This window comes from Apteryx mantelli, chromosome Z, assembly GCF_036417845.1.
Source record: "Apteryx mantelli isolate bAptMan1 chromosome Z, bAptMan1.hap1, whole genome shotgun sequence".
Classification (NCBI taxonomy): domain Eukaryota; kingdom Metazoa; phylum Chordata; class Aves; order Apterygiformes; family Apterygidae; genus Apteryx; species Apteryx mantelli.
The window spans coordinates 1,867,198-1,883,198 of NC_090020.1; the positions used below are offsets into that span (position 1 = coordinate 1,867,198).

General features: G+C 46.4%; 1 protein-coding gene across 6 annotated transcripts in view; it reads right to left on the minus strand.

Moving 5' to 3' along the window:
• The window catches only part of FBXO10 (F-box protein 10), a 33,158-nt gene extending 17,168 nt beyond the window's left edge, over positions 1-15,990 (minus strand). For 3 of the 6 annotated variants that reach the window (XM_067316565.1, XM_067316561.1, XM_067316566.1), the window contains exons 1-4: positions 15,956-15,990; positions 13,524-13,593; positions 5,309-5,902; positions 2,367-3,215 (exon numbers count right to left, since the gene is read on the minus strand). In XM_067316565.1, the coding sequence (XP_067172666.1) occupies positions 2,367-3,215; positions 5,309-5,896 (1,437 nt within the window). In that variant the 5' untranslated portion in view covers positions 5,897-5,902; positions 13,524-13,593; positions 15,956-15,990. Of the gene's footprint in view, positions 1-2,366; positions 3,216-5,308; positions 5,903-6,050; positions 6,114-11,907; positions 12,074-12,795; positions 12,928-13,155; positions 13,372-13,523; positions 13,594-15,955 lie in introns of those variants that run through there. The other 3 variants (XM_067316562.1, XM_067316564.1, XM_067316563.1) reach the window with 3 other exon arrangements.
• Between the last annotated feature and the right edge of the window lie 11 nt (positions 15,991-16,001).

The window sequence follows — 16,001 nt, forward strand, 5'->3', positions numbered from 1 at the left end:
AGGACATGAGTAGGGGAACCTGAGAAACAACCATTCATGGCACTTATGTTACTACAAGTCCCTGAAGCACAGAAGTTGCTGTGACACCTAGGTCTGATCCAGAGCCCTTAGCCACAGCTGAGCCACCACTAGCTGGCTCTTCAAGATTCAAGCCACACCTGACTCCCCTATCCAGGGCAAAACCAGAGGTGGGGGTTGGTGAAGCATTGCAGTGCCTTCAACAACAATCACTGTGAGAAACTGGGGAGCTAAGCCCATTCTTGCCAGCAGAATCTGGCACACTGGACCTTTGCCCAGGTTCATCAAGTGATGGAGGCTCAAAGAACCAGGATCCTGGCTTAGTAAGGAAACCAAAGTTTTGTCCATCCTGAGAACACAACCTCTAAGTATTCCCAATTCACTTTACACCTTATTTCATCTACAAGGCCAAAGATCTCAGACTCCCATTGTCTGAAGCTCTGATACACCAATCCCTCAGTGAAAGCCTCTGGGCTAACTTCTAGCTAAGCAAACTCTCACTGAGAGCAGCAGCTGGGTTGGCCTAATCCCCATTCCATTTGTTGTCAGCTAAAATCAGGCTTCTGAACAAACTGCAGGTGAACTGAGAGGAATAAAAAAGGACAAGGTCAAAAGTGCTTGAAGTGCACTTGACACTAGCACAAGTCCCAAGGAAAATGGCACCTGAGTGGCTCATATGGGGTGAGCACCATGTCAAGAACTTCACCACATGCTGTCAGTCAGCAGAGGGGAGGGCACCTACTGGAAAAGGAATCTGCTGATCTAAATACCTCTCTGAAAGAAACATGCCATTCTCCATGGCCAAGAAATGAAGCAATTCTGCCACCAGCACTCTGCAATCCTTCTGCAGGCACTGCAAACACACTTTGTGAATTAGCACAATCACAATAAAAACCTTTGCTCAGAATTGAACAGAAAAACATTTCCCTGCTCCCCCCCTACAGATTTTTTTTAAAGCAAGAGACTGAAAAATGAGATGCTCTGGCTCCAAACCAAAATACCTTAATTCTGACAATGCCTTATAGGCCTTGCAGTTCAGGTGACTCAACTGTCTTTTACCTTTTTTATCAGTTCAGCTCCCTGGCTAGATCATGTCTCCTAGTTATGCACTTTCTAATTGGAATACTAAATTAATGCTCCATGGGAGATGTATTCTGATGGGGAAGACAGAAATAGGGAAGAAAGCAGGGACCGGTCAGCTAAAGTACACATTATCTGAGCCCCATAGTAATATTCTGACATCAGAAAACACAGATTTGATGACAAAAAGATGGTTTAACTTAGTTTTTAAACAAGGCGAAGTTCTGCTGGGTGAAAATACTTCTTGTGAGAGAAAAGATCCTTGTATAAAACCCAATTTTCTGCTGAAAAACTTTGACCAAACAGTTCCCCTTTTCCTTTGATTCATCCCTAGTTTTTCTACCTATACTGAGGCAGCTCAGTTCTCTGCTCTCTCCACCTGTTGTTTAGACAGTCAGAGTGAGACTTTTTTTTAACTGTTGTGTGTTACCTTAAGGCTAATTTTTCGGCTCTCTTCAGTAGAACTGGCCAAATTCCAGGACAAGTAATTACCTTCTTCCTGCTCAAAACTTCTGTAAGTCCAAGCCAGTGTCAGTAGAATTATGGGCTGGTATGTTCACATAATCAGAGATCCAGACTGTGCTGAAAAGTTTTAGCTGGCCATACAAGCCTCTAGTTGAGTCTGCAGAGCACCATCTCTGCATTTTTACACTTGTTCATATGTGAACTCTCTTACATGAGAGAAGTATGAGGACAGAGTGCAGTAGATGAAAAACCTCTGAAGAAACATGTAGATAAAGAGGTGGAAAATGCTGGGCAAACATGGGGTTAGATGAAAATGTTCTGAAGTGAAAACATTCATGTTTTAGCCTCTAGCCACATGATCCTAAACAAAATCTCTCCTTATGCCTCATCTTTGGCTACTACAGAGATCCCCTCAGGCTTTCCTGAAGCAGCCGGGACTGGCTGCAAAAAGAGATCATTTTTTCCTAGAGACTAGGGGACTGCCATGGCAGCTCCTAAGGCCCTGAATTTGCGGTAGGGACCGTGTTGGGAGCAACAAAGATGATGATAACTGGGACACTTTTTTACAGGGTGGAGAGTTTTATTTAGGGGTGGAGTGGAACTGGGATGCCTACTACACAATCCTAATGTGCCACTGAGTTAATGCCTCCAGGGGCAACTATGATGTTACTCAGGCAGAAAACATGAGGCTGCAAGTGACCTGCCTTTCGTTTGGGCTGGTTAAACCAAGCTGTGCATAGGAAAGGACACAGTAAAGCAGAAGGAAGGAGAGTGAAGAGGACTCACAGCAATCTTCACAGTACCTTACTGTTTTGTATGCACCGCACAGCATAGGTCAGGTCCCTGAAGATGCTTCCTTCCAGTTTTGCTTGCCCTCGTGAATAAATGAAAATTCCTCCTTTCCCATCTCTGAAAAGGCACTGCCGGATGATGCAGCCTTGCAGAGAGTTGGCCAAAGATTGGGCCTCCTTGTCCTGCTGCAGCTCCTGCTGCAGAGACTTGAGCTTGAGGTCCCTCTGTAGGGCATGTAGCCTGTTGCTTTGAAGTCTGCTGTGCATAACGTTGGTGAGCATGTGTCTCAGACTGTGGGCTTGGTATGATAGTTTGTACACAGCCTGATCACTCTCTTCATCTTCACTGTGTAAGTCACTATCACTAGAGTTTGAGTCAAGGGCTGGGTATTCCTCCTCCTTTGCTGTCCGGAGATTCTCTCTGAATTCAGCATCCTTGCTGGCTGAGTCAAACATGGCTTGAGCCCTTGAAGCCGAAAGGAGGTTATTTCGTTCCTCCTCTACAACAATCTCATGCGCTTTCACTGTGCCCACCGGTGAGTTCCTCCAGCGTTCCTGCTTGGTCATGCTGCAAAAGGCTGGGTCTGACACCTGCATGGAAACTGAGTAAGACTTGGCCAGCCTGGTCAGGTGTTTGCAGGCCCAGTTCCAGTCAGAGGTTGGGCAGCCCTCCACAGTTACTGAGGCATTTTCACTCCCAGTGAACTCACAGTTCTCCAGGATGCACAGGGCCACACTGTGGAAATGGATGCTGGATTGGCTGAAGGTGCAGAATTTCACCTGGCATGTCCCTGGTGCATGGATCTGCAGCTGCCCATTTTCAAAGTTGCAGTTGTCAAACTGGACATAGCCTGAAGTTGTCTGGCGAATAAGCACAAGGTGAGATCATTGAACATTACAAGAAAAAGCAGTCTGGAGCTACTATAAAGTCCTGACACAGCTCACACACACAGAGTATGCATTCAGGTACAACAGACAACAAGTTCATATAGGAACAGATGCAATGCTGCAGGTTAAATTAACAAGAATCAGTCTTGCAGCAAGTGACACCTATTGACTTCTCCCCACTGGCAACTTTACATTTAACTTTCCTGCCAAAATGCAATCTCAGCAAGGCCCAAGGGTCACCCAGTGGTGCAGGAAGGCCTAGAGGATGTGATAAGATCACTAAATCTTAGTAATGCACCCTGCAGAGAAGAGTTTGCAGCCTTCAGAGACATGCATTTGCCAGCTGGCATCATTAATGGACTCAAGGGTTTACCAGGTGAAGCAATAGGTGAGATGACATCAGACATGCCTGGAGATCTACAGTTCTCTCTGGAGCCATTAGCATACTTGGTGGAAGGATTCTGCACTCATGATACATAAAGTGCAAAGCAAAACAGATAAACATTTCTCCCATATTGCTGCCTGAGCATTACGCTGCGATATTGCAGCAACTCAGATACCATCCATTCCTTGTTCCCCTGGCTACAGTTTTCCATCTAATTGCAGCACCGATGTGCTGGTACTTGTAATATAACGGGTCATCCCTTCCACAGCCTTTCTGTTTTGTTAGGCTATACATGCAGTGTTTACAGATGCAGAGGAACCACAGGTATGCCTGTGTATGGCAAAATATTTTCTTCTTTACTACATGGGAAGGACAAATCTCTCTGCTTATCTGCAGAAAGGGCCAACATGAATGAGTCAGGCTGCAGAGGGGCCATTTAAGTAATGCTGAATAGCGTGCTTGGAATTTCACTGTGTTCCTAATTTGACTAGAAATCTCCTGAATCATTATTTTATCTTCCCTTATCTACCCACTTGGACTACTTGGATCCCTACTGCACCACTTTAAAAGGTGACAAATCAATAGCTTGTGACATGTGAGCTAGCCCAATTTGTCAAGATTTCCAGTGTTTGCAGCCAGCACACCATCCTGACACTTGTTTTCAGCCTTCAGCACTCTCAAAAGCAGCCACATCACACATGGAAACAGTTTCCCTGTATTCAAAGACAACACCACAGAAATCCCTCCAGACCATTAGCTTGCTCCACACTAAATCATATCTTCCCTTTTTTTAATTAAAAAAGCTAATTAAAAGGGACATAATCAAATCAACTTCTGCCTAGAGAAGCTGCTTGTAAAAGCCCTTCTGAAGTTGCAGCTCACAAGGCTACGACCATAGGTAGGTTGCAGTTTGTTTGATTTTTAATTTATTTTTCATTTTTAGATTTGGGAGGAAATATTCTTGTTCCGCTGATGGCAGCCAAAACACTTTATCACACTGCTGAAAATAGGAATGAGAAAAACAACCTGAAAGATGAAATGCAGCAGCTTTCACAGACTATAAGTCAAGCACAGGAAATAGTGTAGAATAAGATATTTTGTGTCTGTTTCAATAATTTTGCACATTGCAGCAGACAAACAGATTTTCCAAGCAGATTTGTTACTCAGTTTTCCCAACAAATGCTGGTGCATTATCTTTCTCCTGGGGACTTTTAGACTAATTAAGTTAAATATGTCACACAGTAAAATTTACCTGTTAAAAGGCAAATAAAACAACAAATAATAATTCTTGATGAATTGACTCATCACAAAGATTTCAGAGGCAGAGATGGGAGCAGAAGGCCACAGGTCCAACGCTCACATTGGCCACATCCACTCTGGATTAATCATATGCTGATCACAGGGATCCCATAATACTGTGTCCCTGGCTGAGATCCAGAAGAAGAACTTGGGGCATCCTGATTCAGAACTCCTCACCCAGGGTGAAGGCAGATTACTTCTCAGTCATGAACTGTTTTGGTGATGAAGCCCTGCCAGTACTGTAGCTATCCTGATGCAGAGCGTACAGTGGGGAATCCTGATATATCTGTGAGTGCTTCCCTGCATGACCATCATCCCAGGCAGTGCAGGCCTCACCCTACAGAAGTTCATCCCCATTGCCTCCCACTCCATTGAGTCTCACCTTGTAGAGCACAGGAGTGAACCGGGCTGGCATGAAGACCACATTGCAAAGGCGAGTAGTAGGGCAGTGCTGGTCAAAGCTCACCAACAGCGCCACATCCCCCAGCTTTCCCTGCCCCACAATTTCCACAGGCACCTTTAGCACCACCTCATTGTACTCCTCATACACGCCAGGCAGCAGCACGATGCGGTCATAGGGGCTGGCAGTGGCCAGGGCCGCTCTGAGGCTGTCAAACTCACATCCTGTTCCAACACAGAGCAGACGTCGATCCTTCCTCCTTCGGAACAGGTAGAAGCAGTTGGAGGACTCCAAGTCCTGGGTGTTTTTGGTCCAGGTTTTAGAGGCAAGGTAATGCTGTTTGAACGTTTCTCTCCAGGACTGTGGCTCCACATCGGGCTGGTTGGGCCAGTTTGGATGCCTGTACTCAATGCAGCCCAGGCACAGCTGTCGCCAGCGTGTTTTGTCCAGGCTGAGGATAAGTTCATACCATGCCCTGCACACCAAGCTGCAGCGTCCCAGGTCAGGGAGATGTAAGTATGATAAAATGAGCTGCCACAGTTCCTCCGGGAGGCCACTGATCTCCATCATCACCTACTGAGGATGGGATACAAAGTCAGGGTTAGCCAGGAATGCCAGAAGGCCAGGAACACCTTGCTCTGTGAGGCACAGATGGAAAAATTGAGCCTCAGCAAGGGAGGCGACCCTGTGTCAAGAGGGACATTTAAGTCCCACCCACACATACCTTTCAGGGGACACAACTGTACAGAAATAGACCCATATTAGCATGTCTTCATGTTGAGCATACCTAAAGCAGAGAGAAGAAATCTGACCAAGACTACCCAGCAGCTTCAGCATTAACCCTACAGTATCCTGCCATCATCATCCACTCTGCATCTGTCTCCCTTTCCTGTCAGCAGATGCTCACAGAACCAGAAAGGTCTGAAACAAGCTTTTCTGAGATCTCTGCCTTTCAAGGTAATTAAAACTCTGTTGTTTAACCCTGGAGCTCAAAGACTGTACATTAACAAGCAAATCCTGCTACCTCCAGCTGGCTGTGAGAATTGCAGTGTTCACTGCTCTAGGTTTCTGGCTGCAATAGTCAGTTTTCCACATATACCTCGGTCACAGCAGGTCTCCCAACTGCTCCAAAAGTGTGACTTTTCACTCCAGTGCATACCCTGCATCTGCCAGGCAAGATGGAAATGAAAGGAGGAAAACCAACAGCCCTGTCTCTCTCTGTCCCAGTATGATGACTACCAAAATCAGAGAGAGGAAGGGAGTGGCTGTGTACAACTAGCACAGCCACAGAAACACAAAGAATATGGAGTCAGGGCTGCAGGGACCTACATGTCTTTGGAAAAATCACAGTTGACAATCAACAAAATCTCTCAGGAACACGTAGGTCTGTTTCAAAGGACCAACAGCAGCTCTGGGAGAGTCCCAGCCCCTCCCTATACATGCCTTGCAAACTGTTCATTAGCTTCCATCTGGTGACAGGGGTGCAAACTTCCTGGAAGCAAGGGGCTGCTGATGTAAGAACGGCATGCTCGACAGATTTAGCATGGGCAGGATGCAGGTCACACTGACCTCTAATATGTAAAAGGCACCACTGGGGAAATCGCATGAGAAAGGTACCTCTGTATGACACAGCAGTCACTGTGAGAAATGGAGAGTCACATTGAAGGGAACAGCACAGCTAAGGGAACCAGTGATGAATGTCATAAGAGGAAAATGCAGCAAACAAAGGATGAGTAAGGTTTCCAAGTCCTCAGCCAGAGCCTGTTTTTTAATATTTGGGAAACAAGGCTTGTTAGGAAAAGCGTGAAGCTTTTTCTACAGGCTGAGTTCACCCTGTTGCCTATCTTTGTCTTTGGTGAGCAAGCACGAAGCATTCCGCATATTTGAACTTCTGCTTTATATTTGAGAAGTGAAAAATTATTTTATTGTTTAGGATGCCACTGTGTGGTAAAGAGAAATCCTCAGAACTCTGCTTCTGAGCTAAACTGACTTTAATTAACAAAATAACCTTGTAACAAGGCCAGTCCTAAACAGGCTGGTACATTTCTAGTCAGTAGATGGGGAATCAGCCATGGAGAGCCCTGAGAAGTAGGAATCAGAAACCATGCTATGATTAAAGGTTTGCTGCCATATTAAAGAGGCAGCCATATGAAGTAAAACTAGACTTTACAGCTCCCCAATAATAACGGCACCGTACAGCATGAACTACCTTGTACCCAGAAAGAGCCCAATCCAAAGCCCAGGGATGCCAGTAGGAACCTTTGAATGGATCAGAAATCAAATAGAAAATATTTGGAAATTGCTATTAGCAAAGTAACTTCAGTGAATAGAAACAGCTCATAACAGATCCAAAGACATTTGAATCCCAAGCCTATCTGTGGCTGCCCCTACTGAGAGGTCCTTTCTCAATGGTCATTTCTCTTTCTGCTCTAGCTCACACAGCCAGTGTCATTCTCTTTGTCCCACCCTGAGAAAAGTAGCTGCCAGTGGCACAAGCCCCTTGTGATCAAATTCTGTCCCTGTTGGAGTTTGTAGCACAAGGATTCAGTGGTGCAAGATTTCATTCTCTGCTTTTCATGTTCACTTCCCATCCTGGTGTATGCAGCAACAGAACAGAGCCTCCCCACCCCCTTTTTCTCACAACACCTCTCACAGCTCTTGACAGAAGAATAAATGTTCAGCCTCAGTAAACAGGAAGGTATCTCATAAAATTTACCACTTAATATTTGAGACTAGAAATGTTATTATCAGTGACCAGAAAAATCAGTTACGAAAAATGAGGAGCTACATCATCCATCAACACTCTCCCTACAGCAGCCCACTGCTGGATTTACTTATTTTCCATGCATTAGCAGTGCATGGGAGTTCAAGATCAATGTTACCAGCATGTTAGGTGCTGTACAAACAAAATCAGAAAATATGTGTCTGTGGGGAAGTCATCAAGTGACCGTGGTTTTAGGTCAGTTTAGCTGCTGAGACAGCCCTTACCAGCTGAGGGGCTCTGAGCTGCAGTGCTACACTTTGCACTAGACAGTTTGTTTTTCACTGTCTCCTACCCCCACTGCCATCAATTTGTGCCCATTTACATGCTTGGAAATAAGCTCAGGTGAAGACTCAACCTAAACATTCTAATGCCAGAATTCATTTCACATATGATCCTGTTAAAAGCAATAAAGCAATCAGGAGCAATCCTTACTCACTCAGGCATACACACTGGCAATACAGACATATCATTTAGGCATCACTGCTTAGAACATTTGCTTGCTCTTTTAACACCTACCTTTGACCAAATGAGGCGAATTTTACTTCTCTTTACAGGCAATTTCACTTCCATGTATACTGTAACTACCGTGAGGGAACCTCTGTGCTCAGAACAAGCCCAAATTTGCCTTGAAATTGAATTTTAAGTTTCCCTTTGACAATACAAATAACTTTTCCTCCTATGTTCCTTATACAAAGCCCAAATTTTAGTACCTAATGAGGAATCTCTAAGTTTAACTTTACTGAAACTAATGAATATTTGATGTTACAGAGATATTCCCACATGCACCAATCCACTTAGTCTATTCAGAACAAAGGCCTTGAGACTGTGCTACAGTGTCCCTCAGGATTTAAGTCTGTGGAAAATAGCAATTCTGTTTCTGTCTCCTCTTATAACATCTCAGTCTTGGGTGTCACAATAATATAGAAACCAGACATAAAATACTTAAAGAAGCAGAGGTCTGAGCAAGATTTTGTGTGGAAGACTTACTCTCACACTGTTTCAAGGAGCCAAAAAGCTCATCAGTCTCTCTTTGTTGTTCCCTTTGCTTTTGCAGGCTTATAATTATGGATTATATTTTAATAATCCTTACCACTAACTTTGTGGTAGCAATAAAAATACTAAAATAACCATAAACCATTGTTATTTACTACTAGACTACTAAAATTAATCAAGCCCTGCAACAAAACCAATAAAAATAGGGACACCCTCAGTACTTTAAATCTTCCAACTCTTCTATTGTAACAGATGATACTGACATCAAGCCTAGCCAAAAAAGGAAGATATCACCCTCCTCAAACTGCTATGGCAAACAAGTCAGACTGCTATGAGGTCTCATCTACTGCTTCACATCCAGCATGCAACAGTCAGGGTTTGAATGTCCAAGTCCTTCAAAATCTAACTGCTATTGTATCACACTGCCCCACAGGTACTCTGGAATCACCAAAGTATTTTCTTGATGATGTCCTGATAGGGAAAAGTACCTCCATTTCTCTGCTTAGACGATCTCTCTGAAATGCATGTACCTGATCCTTAAGTAGCTTCTTGTGTCACCTACGAACTACAGCCATGGTCATTTAAATAAACCCAAGGCAATGCTCTCAGTTGGAAAGCTGCAAAAAAAAAACAAGCTAAAAGTTACAACGGGTTTTATCTCTACTCTGAGATGTCCTCCTTCCTTCTTTCCAGCCCCAATCTATAACTTTTTTTTTTACTGTCATTCTCTGTCCATAATTGTTCTGAGAAACTCCCACTGCACCAAGGAAACCCTACTACACAAAGGGAAACAAACAGACTGCCAGCAAAAAACTGTAGAAGCTCTAGAGTAATGAGATGGAAAAACAAGCCTCCCCATGTCACTCCTCCTCTTCCCAGCTTTCCCTAAATGCCATGGTCAGGTAAATTGCCCTTGATGAAGCTCAGCATGATTTTTAAATTGGTGGACTCCCTGTGGCAAAATCAAATTCATCACTGGGTATACTGTGGAAACATGAAACATGAATAAATACAACCATGCATTTCAGGGCAGATGGGAATAAAGAGTGGCGCCACCGTGAAATCAGCTACAAACAACATTTGAAAGCTCTGTTTCATATAAGCATCCTCCTTCTCCATGAGAAATATTCATTTGTTAGCAGCTCTTTTTCTGGACAGAGGAAGTACTGTTCTGGCTTGGGTCTTCAGGGGCAGGGCAAGAGGAGCTGATAGGTACAGGGATAACTTTAGTTAACTATCTAGCTTAGTTTTCCCAGCTTTTTGGTGAAATGTAACAATGAGATATAAGGCACAGAAGGAAGACACAAATGCAGAAGCTAAACTTTTTTTTCTGCAAGAATTCAAAGACATCTGAAACGATGTGCAAAATACATCTCAAAAGAGCAGGGCAAGCTGGGAACAGCGTGTCTTATTTTCAGGTGGTGGTATTTAAAACCATCAGATGACAACAGGTAGTCAGACTTTGGTTATGATAGCACCATGATGGCCTTGCACCATTTTTGACAGAAAAGGCTTAGAAAGCCAAAATAAGGCCATGCTTCTGTTAATCAGGATCCTGACCACTTCCCACTTTTGTGATCTGTTCTTGAACACACCTTAGGAGCTCTCTCAAGACCTCTGTATAAATCACATCATTTCCCACCATAAATGATCTTCCTGCACCTCCCAATTCATGGTAGTCATGTCCAGTACTTAATCTGCCAAAACTTGTCAGTGGGAGAAATCCCTGTGCCCCAGCATGCTGTCAGATACAGTATCAAGCATAAAGGCATATCCCTGAGCGCTGAGGGACTTGAGAGTTAACAGTGGTTTTCCCACAGCTTTGCATGCAAACAGAAAATTAGATTAGCAGAAGAAATTTTAAATGCAAGTTAACAGAGCATAACCAACTACAGGTTGGCCCAATACCACAAAATATTAATTGCCTCTAGCCAGCCAACAACCAGAAACCAGGCCTCTCAAAGCCTTAATCTCTGAGCAATGTAAGCTCTGGTTTTACCTTTTGGCTTCTCTAACCTTCATTCCCCACCATCTGATTTACCCAAGACAGAACACAGTGCAGGTTCTTCTTTGTGAGGAGCAATCTCTGCCCTTGCTGATAGTTGTGATCACCCTTTTCTTCCTCACTTCTCTCCACTCAGTTCAACAAAAATCACTCCCTGAGTTTTACCTCAGCCCTTCGAACTTCCTCCGTCTCTTTTCCTCACTCACATGTATATCAGTCCCAAACAGGGCCAAGAAACACTGGCAGACCCCAAACCAGAGACAGGAAACATAGGGGTAGGGCAATGTTCAGACAAAATGTCCAGCCTCGTGGCCCTTGGTGCCCTCCATTCAGCCTGGCTTCTGCCCTGCCATGGGCAGTATCAGGTGGATGTCAACTACTTGACATTTCTCCCTGCTCCCAACCACACAGATGACAGACTACCAGCTTTGTGGTAACGTCCCCCTCTCCCCCATTGTCAAGGAAAGGATGTCATATGAATTTAGAGGAGCTGCAGGGTTTTGGTGTTTTGGGGGGGATGAATTTGCTGGTCAGACATGGGGGGCTGTCATGGAAAACAACCATAATAAAGTAACAGACAGCGCTGTCCAAGCACAGGGCAGACGTGGATACCCAGGAGGATGCAACCGAGAGCAGCCTCAGCACAACCCCAGCATGGCACCATGTGTTCAGTAAGTCTGGAAGAAGACTGGGGGCTCAGGGCCTAGTATCCAACAGATGGTTCTGGTGCTCTGAGGCTGCTCAGTTAAGGATCAGATGCTCCAGCTGTCTGTTCCCCAGCAAGAAAGGCAACGGGCTGACAAAGCTTCAGTTCTCTACCTCTTGAAGAAGGAAGAGCTGCCCCCTTTGCACAAAGCCGTGTCTTTCAGTGTCTTTTGCCATGCCATGATATTCCTGCTGGCCACTTTACAATACAGGTATCCGACCCAAGGGTTCAGTCCATGCAGAATTGCTCACTGGGCAAGTGAAGTGCTCTCCATGCGCTCTGTGACAAAAGGTGACCATGCCTTCAAGGAAGCAAGCTACAACAAAGAGACAATCTCCTACACTGGTTCTCAGTAGGGCCTTCTCACCACTTCTGTCTCTAGTGCTGCACTTTGAAATGACATCCTGCATTCAGATTTTACTGTAAAGAAGGTAAGACTGAACAAGAATTTGGTGCATTGTTTTTAGCTGCTCTTTCCCATTGCAAGAGGCAGAGCCGTGATTCTCAGTGAAATTAACTCTCTCAGGAAACCTGCCCACACTGCACCAAGATACTGAGAGTGTTGGGCAACTAAGTCACTCTTAGAGGAGTAAAGAGCCATCAGACACACCGTGCATGAAGAATCAAGGCAGTAATCAAGGAAACAGCCCTGACCTTTTAAATTCTCAACACAGAGCAAATCATCCCCAAAACACCCAGGACAAAACTAGAGCCTGACCATCCTTTGTGCCCCCCACAGCTCCTGCCTTGCCACTGCCATGTAGACACCAGCTTTGTGCATGGCCCTCCCTCCCGGCCTATCCTCTAGAACGATTTTTTTGCAAAACTCCATGCAAGTTCCCACTCAACAGTGAAAGAAAACTCAGAAAGCCCTTCCTTACCCAGCAGTTATTTTGTGCAGCATCCTTCTCCTCGCTACTCCTGGAGAAGCAGTGGGAAGGGGTGGGGGGGGAGGGGTGGGGCGACTGATATCCGTATTCTGCCCTGTCCGTGTCACTTACGGGAGATAATCGAGGATGGGGCGCGCGTTGCTGCTTCGCTTGGCTCGCTGGAGCAGAAGTAGGACCGCAACTGGGAGCGGGGCGGCCGGAGCGCGGGGCCGCCGGGAACCCATCGACCGGCGCGGCAGCGCAGGGAGGAGCAGGCGGCGCCGGGATCCTACCCCGGCGCACGGCGCCCGCCCGGGGGAGGGCAGGGCCGGGCCGGGCCAAGCGCGCCGCGCCGCGCCGCACAGCGCTCCGCAGCGCCGCACCACGCTGCCGGCCAGCGCGGCGCGGCGGAGCGGGCGGAGCAAGGGCCGCGCGCGGCTCGGCGTCCCCGCATCCGCGGACGCGCCCCCCGCCAGCCCCGCGCTGCGCTACCTGCTTTGCTCGAGCGGCGAGCGGAGCCGCCGGCCGGAGGGAGCCCGGCGTCGGATGCCGGCGCTGGCCGGCTGCCCATCCGCTCCCCCGGTGCGGCTTCAGCGTTGCATTACAGCTCCGTGCGAGTCCGAAGCGGTAACTCCATGGGCGCGTAAAGGGCCTAGCTCCAGCACGGCTCCAGGCCGTGGGCGGAGCCCTCAGCCACGAGCTAGCACATAACACCAGCTGTGTAAGTTTTAACAAAAAAAAAAAACAAACAGTGGCAAAATCAGCTCTGCTTTTGGTGCGCAGAGCTCCACCCATTGCCTGCTGGGCTCGGGGTGCCTGCGCTGGAGAGAGCCTTGCTGTGGGTTAGCTGATGCCAATACCTGTGCACTCCAGGCGACCGTCCAGGACTGGGCATCCAGGCTGGGAGCCTCCTCCTGCTGCAGACGCACCCTGTGTGGAGATGAGCAGCACCAAAGCAGGGTTAAGCAATTCCTCTTCCCACCGGTGATCTAGCCCGCGTACTGTACATCCTGGTCAGCCCTGAGAATTAGGACTCAAACAGCATGGGAAGGAAGAGGCACTGGCCAGTGTTGGAGGACATTCATTCAGCCACCTTTATACACAGCTGCAAAGACAGTGTGGACGTTGAGACACAGTAAGGGCAGAGAAGCTATGTCTTCTTTACACCTAAGCATTCACCAAAAGGAGACACACAATCACAATTTAAAATGAACAGGTTAACTCACTCCTGCTACAAGGGCTGAATGCTTGTGTTACACAACCCCATAATAAACTTGCCTAAACTACATGTATAAACATGGAAAGATTTTGGCTAGGAGGGACCTCAGGAGGTCTTCAGTCCAATCCCCTGCTCCAAGTAGGGCTCAGCCCAATGCTACCTTAGCTTGCTCAAAACCTTCTTCAGGTGAAAGTTGAATACATCCAAGGATGGAGATCCCCCTACGGCTCTAGGCCTGGTCCCAGGGCTGGACCACTCTCATGGGGAAGCTTGTTTACTGGGAACTTCTGTTGCTGCGCTGTTGCTGCTTCTCCTCTTACTGTGCACCTCCGAGAAGAGCATGACTCTGCCTTTTTTGTAAACCCCCTTCAAGTAGTGGATAACTGCAGTTAGATCCCTTCACCTTCTCTCTTCCAGATTGATCAAGTTCAGTTCTCTCAGCCTGTCCTTATATGTCATAAGCTCCAGCATCCTGGCCATCTTAGTAATCTTGTAATGAACTCTCTCCAGTTTGTCAACCTCTTTTCTACTGGGAGAGGCAGAACTTTTTCAAACTCTCTTGTTAAGAAAGGATTTCAACAATCTGAGAATCTCTCTTCTTCTGGATGACTTGTTTTTTCTAAACCTCACTTCAGAAGGGGTTCCCAGCACTCCTTAATTTCTAGTCTACTGACATAAGTGCTGTTTACTAGGCAGCTTTTTACCTTGGCAGCTTTCACCCAAGAGTATCTGCCCCTGTGAAGGTGTAAGCTGTAAGCCAGGGAGTTGGCTGTAGTGAGGATACACAAGAGCCATTTGAATGGAAACTTCCAGCAAAGATGGATGCATGCCTGGTTGAATCAGAAATTTCCTGTGTTAGATGTTGGTATAGGCCTCTAAGACTTGCTCAGAGAGGCTCAAGGCATCATTACAACACAAATGGAAAGAAAGCAAAGATATAAAGTGCTTTTGAACTGTGTTATATATGTGATCGTCCACGGAGTGTTCTCCCAACTCTGGAGATGCAAGTTCAGCATCACCTCTCTGAAAAGAAAGAGCTTCATCAGTCTGAAAGCCTTGGCACTGGCTCTTCTGCAGATGATTCTCACAGTATCTGAGCAGGGGCAGTAGCAGAACACTTGCTTCTAGCCATTACAAACTTCCTGAAAAATCCATGGGAGGGGGACAAAAAACCCCAAGCTGGATATAGAACTGGAGCTGTTTTTCATCTGAGAACTAGAGAGAAAACCATAGGGTCAGGGAACTCAGTTCCTTGGCAAGCTGGAAATTCTCCATCATCATCATGAGTTGAATCATGAAACCTGCAGCATCTTTGTTCCTTAGCTTGCCAGGGTCTGAGGAAGGCAGCAGTCTGGGACTAGGAGCTGATCAGCTGTGGAAAGGAGAGTGGCATAGGAACAGGGCTGAGCATCAGGCTCTGAAACACCTGGATGTGATGAGTCATAGAGGCAGTTCAGCAGCTCAGCACTTTTAGACTGATCTATGATCTGATTTTTCTAGTTCTGAAATTTTGGATTTCCCCCCCCCCCACCAGCATCTTTCTGAAACAACTCCCTTCTGTTTCTCTGCTGGTCCCAGGAGACAAACTCAGAGTTGCTTTGCTTCCTAACTTAAGCACTGCCCAGCTAAATTTGCTGACTGGGGACAATAATCTGGACAATCAAGAAGTAGGGATTAAATTCCTAGTCTTGCCACTGGACCTCAAGATGACATCGTCCCACAGTGCCTAAGCTTCCCCAAAGAAAGTTAACAATTTGTCCTTTAGAAGATAGTTTCAAACCTGTTAGTGAAAAACAATGCATTATTCACTAGTTAAGGCAGAAGCTGAACACTTATGCATTTACCTTCTACCTTAAGATGAATAAAAAGTATGGGAAATCAGTGTTTTGCTCAACATTTCAAAGTATTTGTCACACCAAAGCTTCTGCGTTGGTCAGAAGTAAACGCCCACTAATCGCGTACCTCACCGCCTCCGCTCCGCTGCCCCGCCCCAACCGCGCCCGCGCCCAGGCCACTTTCTGATTGGCTGAGGGCAGGGAAGCTCCGCCAACCGCGCCGCCGCGTTTCCCTCACGTCACGTGAAGTAAACGCCAGCTGGGCATTCTCGCAGCCTCCCAGT